Below are 11596 nucleotides of genomic sequence, written 5' to 3' on the forward strand. Positions count from 1 at the left end.
TTTATTTTTGGCCAGTTTATTTGAGAATCATTTGAATGTTTACATGTTGTCTAATATTATATATTGTGAACAATCTAGTATCAAATGGGATACAGAATATTAGATTGTTAAATACGGTTATATAATATAATAAGGTTCACAACACAGGTGGTGTTGGACAATCCACTGGTATGGCTGTAGTATTATTTAGATTAGTTTATATTGACTAATAAATAATACTAGTATACTTTGTGTATATTGAACAGGATCAAATTTAGAATTGTTCCCTTAATACTGATTAAGAAGGAGAACTAAGATTCTATGTTATTATTAATGCTTAGGTTCTTAATCCGGAAATAGTAATTGACACGTGTATATTATTTACATGCTTTGATTTATATATGAAATAATTCTTTTGAATTATATCATTATATTTTGGGTGATGGAATTATATACATGGTGGATATTATTTATTGAAGGAATCCATGTCCTGATAATATTCGGGTTAATGATGTCCCCTTGAAAGCTCAAAAATATTTAATTATGTGAAACCCTGCAGGTGGAATTTATTCTGGCATAATTAAATAAAGGTTGAGTGGATGATCAAGGATAAAAGATATTAATTAAATAAATTATCAGTAATTTATTTAATTAATGGACATATGATATTTTAAACATGGGGAATTTAATAAGCAAATAATATTGGAAACGAATTAATTAAATTACGGTATTAGGAAAGGTAGTGCAAATATTAATTCTTTAGTGGATTGAATTAATATTTAATTACATTGGGCTAGGCTCAAGATGTAATTAGAAGGCCCAACCTAATTATCCATGGTCCCTATTGTAGCCTATATATATTCTTATTCTCTTCTTGCTTGGAATTGTGTGAAAATATATTGTAGCCACCAAGGAGCAAGAAGAGAGGATAACTTGAGAAGACGGAGACCACACTTCGCTCAAGGGAATTTGGGAATACAATAGAAGAGCGTGGAATCAACCATTAACAAGGTAATCCTCTTTTCGTAATCTTTATCATAAAACGTAGTAACACCCTAAGTCCGTGGTTCCCAACAAGTGGTATCAGAGCTTCAGGTTGTAAACGGTCCATAACAATCTCACGTGGGCTCCAGAATGGACCTAGAAAGAGGCAGATGGGCTTGCCCCAGACTGGGCTCAAGTAAAAGGCAGGTGGATCTTCCAATTTGGGCCTAGGGGGAGTAGATAGCCAGATGGACTTCCAGTATGGGTCAAGGGGGAGCCAGATCACACAATCAGGAGGCAGAATCGACAGGTGTCGGGCCCGATGTGTGAAGGGGGAGATTGTTAGGAGTTGTCCCACATCGTTTGTGGGAGGGGCAGTTTGCTAGAATATAAGCAGCCAGATAACTCCAATTAGTATGAGGTCTTTTGGAAGGTGCCCAAAAACAAACCCGTGCGGGCTCGGCCCAAAGCGGACAATATCATACTAATGTGGAGTTATGCCTGCTCAGCAAGCCCAACAATTGGTATCAAGAGCCTGGTAATGGGTTCTACGTTTTATGATATAATGTCCATGTTGTAATTATATATGCGTGTATATAGTGTTTTGCTTGTATTTGTTTTGATGCAGGTTGTTAATCCACTATTATGGCCATGTATATTTTAATTATGTGTTTGGATCCCACGTGGTTTAATCATGGTTAATTTTTGTTTTGGTTTCCACGTGGTTTAATCATGGTTGTAATTTACACGAGGGTTGATCGTGTTAGAATAGATTTTACAAAATTAGTTTTGTATTAGATCTATTTTTTTGTAATTGTTCCGGGTATTTTGTAATAGTTATGTGCGATCGGAAATCAATTCCGGTAGTTTTTTGTTCCGCTGTGCGATTACAAGGGGCTGTTGTTGATGTTTGAATCAAACAAAATCAAAACAAAACTCACAGAAAAGTAACAGGCGCGCGCGCTGCGGCCGTTGCGGCAGCTGGGGCTGCTGGGGCCGCTGCGGCAGCTGGGACTGCTGGGGCTGCTGGGGCAACTGGGACTGCTGGGGTTGCTGGGGCTGCTGGGGCTGCTGGGGGCGTCGGGGGGCGCTTGGGGCAGATTTTTTTTGAGAGCTGGATTTTTTTTCAAGGGCCATAATAGTGGAAAATTTATTTTAATTTTTTCCATTAAATTTTAATTATTTCTTTAATTTATTGATTATGTACGTCGTTAATTATGTGTGTAATTCTTTTAAAATTGCATGTTTAACTTAATTAGGACGGCATGGACATAAATTTTATTTATTGCTTTAATTAAATGTTATATGTTTCTAAAATTATGTGTGTATTTTGAATGCATGATTAGACATAATTATAACAACATAGGGCCCCATTTAATTTTAAAATTCCTCAATTTTAATAAAAAAAAATTCTAAGTGGGAGAGGTAATTAATATGAAATTAAATCCCATGGTCTCTATTATTGGTTGTAGGTAATTTAACATAAAGACGAATATAAATTATATATACGTCACCCATCGTGGCATGTAATTTATGGTGTCTAGAATGTTATAGAAATTACTAGAACAAACTTCTTAAATTAATAAATTTTGAAAGGAATAAATACGGATTTTCTTTATTTCTGATTTGGGGCGATTTTGTCAAAAATGGGTTCATCGAACTTGTAAGGCTGTGGGTTTTAAGCGAGACCGATGTGACTCCTCCACTACCTAAAAATCAAACCATTGATGAATATTGAATTGAAGTATTCTATTCAAGGCAAAATTACGAATATTGGAAGGTATACACGCCACCCATCGTGGCGTACCAAGTTCCATAGATTTCGAATAATTTAAGATTTGATGATGGTATACACTTAGCTATAAAAAATAATATAGTCCACCCCAACGTGGCATATTATTTAGTAATAGGACCGAAGTAACATTTAAACAAAATTAGGTGGTATACATGTCACACATCGTGGCGTACCAGAAGCTTATGGTGTTTATATGTTAGTGCATTAAATTTTAATAATTGTTAGAGGAATCAATAGATCTTAATAATTAATGCACCCTTATTTATGTGATGTTTTTATGCATGATTCTCAGGATAAAATGGGTTTTAATCCACTATTCACCATACTTAAGGATAACAAACTTACCGAACCTAACTATATTGAATGGAAATGAAATTTGGACATTGTGTTGACTGCTGAGGAGTACAAGTTTTGCACTTATGAACCTAAGCCTGAACAACCTGCTGTTGATGCTCCTGAAGATGAGAAAGAGTATTATAAACGGTGGATTAAGGCTGATGAAATGTCGCGATGTTACATTCTGGCAGCAATGTCGGGTGTTTTGCAGCATCAGCATCAGTCTATGGCCACTGCTTCAGATATGCTCTTTAATCTCAAGGAACTTTTTGGAGATCAGAATAGGGCTGCTAGGCAAGTAGCCATGAAGGCTTTAATAAACACTCAGATGGCTGAAGGCACACCTGTAAGGGATCATGTTCTCAAGATGATGTCTCATCTGAATGAGATAGAGATCCTTGGTGCTGAACTTGACGGGGAAACCCAGATTGACATTATCCTTATGAGCTTGTCCAAGAGTTTTGAGCAGTTCCGCTTGAATTACAACATGAATAAGAGGCAGTATAGTCTCGCGGAACTGCTGACAGAACTTCAGGCAGCTGAAGGATTATTTCAGCAGAGTGTTCAAGTGAATGTGGCTGAGAAAGGTTCTTCCTCTAAGCCGAAAGGTATTAAGAAGAAGAAAAAGGCTCTGACACAGAAAGCTGTGAAGGCAGTGGGAGTTCAGGGTGGTGTGAAAAAGCCTAAGGGAAAGTGCTTCAGATGCAAACAGTCAGGTCACTGGAAACAGGATTGTCCTCTTCCTAAGAAGACAAACAATACTGGTATGTCTCTTTCTCTAGTTACAGAAACATTTATAGCGGCTATATCTACGAGCACTTGGTGTGTAGATACAGGAGCCACTGATCATGTTTGTAATTCTATGCAGGGGTTCCAACTATCCAGAATGCTTAGAGATGGTGAGATATACGTGTTCATGGGAGATGCTACGAAAGTAGCAGTAGTTGTAGTAGGAGTTATTCATTTATCTTTTGGTTCTGATAGGATTTTGGTTTTGAACAATTGTCTTTATGTACCTTCTTTTAGAAGGAATCTAATTTCGGTTTCTAAACTTACTTTGGATGGTTATAATGTTTGTTTGGATCGTAATGTTTCTATTATGATGAATAAACGAATTATATGTTCTGGTACATTACAAGACAATTTGTATATAATTAATCCTAGTCAACCTGCACTGCAACTGCAATTTAGGGAATTGAACAACACATCTTCTAACTCTACTAAAAGAAAGGAACCTTCTAGTTTGAACCAAACATATCTTTGGCACTTGAGATTAGGTCATATTAACTTGAGGAGGATTCAAAGACTGGTAGTAGACGGGCCTTTAAGCTCATTGGCAGTGGAGCCATTTCCAGTTTGTGAATCCTGCTTGGAAGGTAAAATGACTAATAGGCCTTTCAAGACAAAAGGGAATAGAGCCAAACAACTGTTAGAATTGGTTCACTCTGATTTATGTGGACCCATGAATATCCAAGCAAAAGGTGGTTATGAATATTTCGTCACTTTCATTGATGATTATTCTAGATATGGGTACATTTATTTGTTGCACCGTAAGTCTGAGTGCTTTGATAAGTTCAAAGAGTCCAAAGCTAAAACGGAGAAACGACTTAATAAAAGTATCAAGTCACTACGATCAGATCGTGGTAGCGAATACTTGCTTGCAGAATTTAGGGAATATTTATCAGAAAATGGGATAGGTACCCAGTTAACTGCAGCAGGCACACCCCAGCAGAACGGTGTAGCAGAGAGAAGGAACCGGACTCTTTTAGAGAGTGTTAGATCGATGATGAGTTATTCGGATTTACCCAAGTCGTTTTGGGGACATGCCTTAGAGACAGCAGCTTATCTTCTGAACTTAGTACCTTCTAAGTCGGTTCCTAAAACCCCTTAGAATTGTGGACCGGGGATAAACTGAGTCTAAGACATATTCGAATATGGGGTTGTCCAGCACATGTGCTGAACAAGAACGCGACTAAGTTAGAATCTCGTACAGAAGTAAGGTTGTTTGTAGGCTACCCCATGGGAACGAAAGGATATTTATTTTATAGTCCGAAGAATCGGGATGTCATTGTTAGCACCAATGCAAGATTCTTGGAGGAGGACTATATAATGAATCATAAACCCATGAGTAGTGTCGTTTTAGAGGAACTAGTGGGAGGGACAAATAATACCCATGAAGCTGTAGTACAAGTAAAACAACCACAACATAATGTACAACCTGTCACTAATACCGTACCAGTGCCTCGTCGTAGTGGGAGGGTTGTTCAACAGCCTGATAGATTCATGTTTTTGGGAGAGTCTTCAGACTTGGTCCCTGGTGAACATGATGATGATCCCCGTACATACGAAGAGGCAGTACAAGACAAAGATGCAGATCTTTGGCAAAAGGTGATGGAATCTGAGATAGAATCAATGTATTCTAATCAGGTTTGGGAGCTCGTGGAACCACCCAAAGGTATAAAACCTATTGGATGTAAGTGGATCTACAAGAAAAGAAGGGGTTTAGATTAAAAGGTGAAAGCCTGGAAAGCAAGACTTGTTGCGAAAGGGTATACTCAGAAAGAAGGTATCGATTATGAGGAAACCTTTTCACCGGTAGTCATGCTTAAGTCAATCCGTATTCTTTTATCTATAGCAGCTCATCTCGATTATGAGATTTGGAAAATGGATGTCAAGACAGCTTTTCTTAATGGAAGTCTTGAAGAAACCATCTATATGCAGCAACCAAAAGGATTCATTAAGGAAGGCCAAGAGCATCTGGTATGTAAGCTTAAGAGGTCTATTTATGGACTTAAACAAGCTTCTAGAGACTGGAATATTCGTTTTGATCAGGCAGTCCAGTCATATGGATTTGATCAAAGTCCAAGCGAATCGTGCGTGTATAAGAGAAGTGAAGGTAATGCAGTGGTTTTTCTAGTACTATATGTAGATGATATTTTACTCATTGGAAACAATGTTGAGATGTTGTCATCAGTAAAGGCATGGTTGTTCAAACAATTTGATATGAAGGACTTAGGTGAAGCGGCATACATCCTTGGGATCAAAGTTATAAGGGATCGCAAGAAAAGGATGTTGGCTTTATCTCAAGAGCCCTACATCGATGAAGTATTAGCTCGTTTTAACATGCAGAACTCCAAGAAAGGTTTTTTACCTTTTAAGCATGGAGTTGCTCTATCTAAGAAGCAGTGTCCTTCGACACCTAAGGATATAGAGAGCATGAAAGCAGTTCCTTATGCTTCAGCATGTGGAAGCTTAATGTATGCTATGTTATGTACGAGGCCTGACATCTGCTTTGTTGTAGGCATGGTTAGTAGATATCAGTCGAACCCAGGTCAGGAACATTGGAGTGCAGTAAAAACTATACTCAAGTACCTGAGAAGGACTAAGGAGTATATGTTAATTTACAAGGCCTCGGATCTATTTCCTTTGGGATATACTGATTCAGATTTCCAATCAGATAGGGATAAGAGGAAATCAACCTCGGGATATGTTTTTACTTTGGGAGGTGGAGCCGTTATATGGAGGAGTGTAAAGCAGAAATGCATTGCAGACTCCGCCATGGAGGCCGAGTACGTGGCGGCCTCTGAGGCTGCCAAGGAGGCTGTATGGTTCAGGAACTTCCTTTTGGACTTAGATGTGGTACCTAATTTGCCTAGGAGCTTGACGGTGTATTATGATAACACTGGTGCTGTGGCAAATTCAAAGGAACCGCGAGACCACGAAGCAGCTAAACATATTGAACGTAAGTATCATCTCATACGAGGAATCGTAAAGCGAGGGGATATAGTTGTGGCTCACATATCATCAGAAGACAACCGAGCAGATCCTTTCACAAAGAGCTTGCCAACCAAGGTTTTTGACAAGCATGTGGAAGCGATAGGAGTCAGATGGATGAACACATAGATTTATATGTAATAGTGGATTAAATAAACACTGATGTACACATAGAATATTTTGACTATAAGTGGGAGATTGTTAGTGTATACTGAAAATATTTATTTGAAGTATGTACATTTATTTCTGGCCAGTTTATTTGAGAATCATTTGAATGTTTACATGTTGTCTAATATTATATATTATGAACAATCTAGTATCAAATGGGATACAGAATATTAGATTGTTAAATACGGTTATATAATATAATAAGGTTCACAGCACAGGTGGTGTTGGACAATCCACTGGTATGGCTGTAGTATTATTTAGATTAGTTTATATTGACTAATAAATAATACTAGTATACTTTGTGTATATTGAACAGGATCAAATTTAGAATTGTTCCCTTAATACTGATTAAGAAGGAGAACTAAGATTCTATGTTATTATTAATGCTTAGGTTCTTAATCCGGAAATAGTAATTGACACGTGTATATTATTTACATGCTTTGATTTATATATGAAATAATTCTTTTGAATTATATCATTATATTTTGGGTGATGGAATTATATACATGGTGGATATTATTTATTGAAGGAATCCATGTCCTGATAATATTCGGGTTAATGATGTCCCCTTGAAAGCTCAAAAATATTTAATTATGTGAAACCCTGCAGGTGGAATTTATTCTGGCATAATTAAATAAAGGTTGAGTGGATGATCAAGGATAAAAGATATTAATTAAATAAATTATCAGTAATTTATTTAATTAATGGACATATGATATTTTAAACATGGGGAATTTAATAAGCAAATAATATTGGAACCGAATTAATTAAATTACGGTATTAGGAAAGGTAGTGCACATATTAATTCTTTAGTGGATTGAATTAATATTTAGTTACATTGGGCTAGGCTCAAGATGTAATTAGAAGGCCCAACCTAATTATCCATGGTCCCTATTGTAGCCTATATATATTCTTATTCTCTTCTTGCTTGGAATTGTGTGAAAACATATTGTAGCCACCAAGGAGCAAGAAGAGAGGATAACTTGAGAAGACGGAGGCCACACTTCACTCAAGGGAATTTGGGAGTACAATAGAAGAGCGTGGAATCAACCATTAATAAGGTAATCCTCTTTTCGTAATCTTTATCGTAAAATGTAGTAACACCCTAAGTCCGTGGTTCCCAACAAGTGGTATCAGAGCTTCAGGTTATAAACGGTCCATAACAATCTCACGTGGGCTCCAGAATGGACCTAGGAAGAGGCAGATGGGCTTGCCCCAGAATGGGCTCAAGTAAAAGGCAGGTGGATCTTCCAATTTGGGCCTAGGGGGAGCAGATAGCCAGATGGACTTCCAGTATGGGTCAAGGGGGAGCCAGATCACACAATCAGGAGGCAGAATCGACAGGTGTCGGGCCCGATGTGTGAAGGGGGAGATTGTTAGGAGTTGTCCCACATTGTTTGTGGGAGGGGCAGTTTGCTAGAATATAAGCAGCCAGATAACTCCAATTAGTATGAGGCCTTTTGGGAGGTGCCTAAAAACAAACCCGTGCGGGCTCGGCCCAAAGCGGACAATATCAAACTAATATGGAGTTATGCCTGCTCAGCAAGCCCAACATATACCCCGAGGTCGGAGGAAGTGGACACTCTAACCGGAGCGAAGCACGGGGGCAGACACCCCAATACTTACGTGGCTTAACTCTCATCTCAGAGGATCGAGAATTCTCTGGACCCTATTCTAATAGAGACTCCAAATTATCGGACGACGAGGTCGCTCCAAGGAGGAGACGTGCTGGTAAAGAGCCGGTGGCTAGTACCAACCAGCGACCCAAGAGCACTCAAGGGATGAATCCCCAAGATGTCCAGGAGAGGATCAGGGCTCATGAAGCTGTGATCCAAAGGTTGAAGTACAACCTGGAGGCGCACCTGACCCCATGACCTCCACCTGCTGCGAGGCAAGGAGATTTTCCTTCAATCATAGACGTGGATAGTCCAGTACCAAGAAGGGTTGTTGCCCCAAGGGCTGATCCAAGTGATTTAATGCCCCTAGGAGATCCTGATGATCCAAACCCACCATTCACTGACGAGATAATGAATTCCCGCATCTCAAGAAAGTTCAAGATGCCCACCATCAAAGCATACGATGGTATTGGAGACCCTGTTAATCATGTCAAGATGTCCTTAGCTAAGCGCCCCCTGAAACCATGTTACAGCTCCAAGATAGAGCTGGGAAGTATATCAAGGTAGAGGAAAGTATGGGGAAGACGGTAGTGAACAATGATCCCACTGCTGGAAAAAAAAAAGGAAAACAAACCAAGAATACAAATCCAAGGATAAGTATCTTGTAGTTGAAAAAGGTGATGATTCACCACCTAAGAAAGGGGACCTAGACAAAAGTTTAACGAATATGCTAGGATGAATGCTCCCAGAAGTCAGATCTTAATGGAAATCGAGAGAGACAGGGATGTTCGCTGGCCTAAAACCTTGAAGGCTGATCCTGCTAATCTAGATAAGAGCAAATATTATAGATTTCACAAGGATGCTGGACATGACACAGATGAGTGTCAACAACTGAAAGATGAAATTGAATTCCTTATTCAAAAAGGAAGACTGAGCAAGTATACTGGAAGTGGGGAGAAAGATGAAATAAATAACAATTGAAGAAGGAATTTCGACGATCATAAGAGGGATCAAGATGACCAGGGGCGAAACCCTCAACGCCGAGGGCCAGTGATAAACACGATCTTTGGAGGTCCAACTGCTACTGGATCGTCTAAAAACTCAAGGAAAGCTTATGCTAGAGAAGTCATGCACATAGTAGGGGAAGCTCCGAAAAGGGCTAGGACAGGAGTATCAGTGGTATTTGATGATTTTGACTTGGAAGGGTTTAAGTTTCCCCATGACGATCCTCTAGTCATAACACCCATAATAGGGAACAACCCGATGAAGAGAAACCTGGTAGACAATGGAGATTTGGTAGACATCTTAATCTATGATACTTTCATTAGAATGGGTTATAATGACCAATTAATCCCAACTGATATGCCGATATATGGTTTCGCTGGAGTCGAATGCCCTGTGGAAGGGATAATTAAGCTACCTCTAAGAATGGGTCAAGAGCCAAGACAATTCACGCAGATGTTGAACTTTGTGGTAGTAAAGGCTGGATCAACATATAATGCATTCATGGGAGGACAGGTATACATGCCTTCAAGACAGTCCCCTCATCCTATCATTCCGTGATCAAGTTCCCAATAAGAGACAGAATAGGAGAAGAAGGGGGAGACCAGAAGATAGGCAGAAGATGTTATGTAGCCTTGTTGAGGGCAGATGGAATAGGGAGGCAGGTCTTACCTATTGAAGATCTGGATATCCATGAAAATGATGAGAAACGAGGAAAACTAGCGGAAGACCTGATCTCGGTTCCCTTGGCTCCCGAGGACCCTAGAAAAGTAATCTTTATTGGAGCATCATTGGAGGAGACCCTTAGAAGGAAGTTAGTAAGGTTCTTGCAAGAGAATAAAGATGTATTTGCTTGGACGGCAGCGGATATTCCAGGCATAGATATGGGGTTGATTACCCACAAATTGAACATGGATCCTAATCGAAAGACCGTAAAGCAAAAGAAAAGGATTTTTGCCCCTGAAAGGCAGGAAGCCATCAAGCAAGAAGTGGAGAAGCTCTTGGAGGCTGGTTTCATTAAAGAATTACAATTTTCGGAATGGTTAGAGAATCCTGTAGTGGTAAAGAAGGCTAAGAGAAAGTGGAGAATGTGTGTCGATTTCACTGATCTAAATGATGCATGCCTAAAATATTATTTCCCGCTGCCAGGGATAAATACTCTGATCGACGCAACTGCGGTCATGAGATGCTAAACATTATGGATGGGTTCAGCGGTTACAATCAGATCAAGATGCATGAGGATGACATCCTAAAGGTATCATTCATCACTGACTTTGGTGTTTTTTGTTATCTTGTTATGGCATTTAGCCTCAAAATGCAGGGGCTACCTATCAGAGGTTGGTAATTAAGATCTTTAAAGATCTTATTGGGAAAACTATGGAAGTATACGTAGATGACATGTTAGTCAAGAGTCTTGTGAGGACTGATCATGTATCCCATTTGAAGGAGGCTTTTGAGGTCTTGAGATACCATAAAATGATGTTAAACCCTACTAAGTGTGCTTTTGGAGTTGGATTTGGAAAATTTTTAGGGTTGATGGTCTCTAAAAGTGGAATCGTGACCAACCCAGACAAGATGAAGGCTATCTTAGACATGGAACCTCTACGTTTCGTAAAGTATGTTCAGAAACTCACTGGGAGAGTTACATCTTTGGGTCGATTAATCTCCAAGTCTGGGGATAAGTGATTACCTTTCTTCAAGGCTTTGAAGAAAGTAAAAGACTTTGCATGGACTGATGAAAGCCAAGAAGCATTCAAGGATTTGAAGAAATACATGGTTCAAGCACCACCATTGGCCAAACCAATTCCTAATGAAACTTTGTACTTATATTTGGCCATTTCAGAAAATACCTTGAGCGCCATATTGGTTAAGGAAGAACTTAAAATCCAGAAACCCATATACTATGTCAGTAAGATTCTACATGGGGCTGAGTTGAATTATT

General features: G+C 39.1%; 1 protein-coding gene across 1 annotated transcript; it reads left to right on the forward strand.

The window, feature by feature from the left end:
- The first annotated feature begins 9780 nt into the window (after positions 1-9780).
- On the forward strand, positions 9781-11340 carry LOC141690504 (uncharacterized). Its single transcript, XM_074495298.1, has 4 exons — positions 9781-10170; positions 10221-10696; positions 10804-10909; positions 10963-11340. The coding sequence occupies exons 1-4, from the start codon at positions 9781-9783 to the stop codon at positions 11338-11340; spliced, it is 1350 nt and encodes a 449-aa protein (XP_074351399.1).
- Positions 11341-11596: the final 256 nt, after the last annotated feature.

This window comes from Apium graveolens, chromosome 10 (assembly GCF_009905375.1).
Source record: "Apium graveolens cultivar Ventura chromosome 10, ASM990537v1, whole genome shotgun sequence".
NCBI classification, from domain to species: Eukaryota; Viridiplantae; Streptophyta; class Magnoliopsida; order Apiales; family Apiaceae; genus Apium; species Apium graveolens.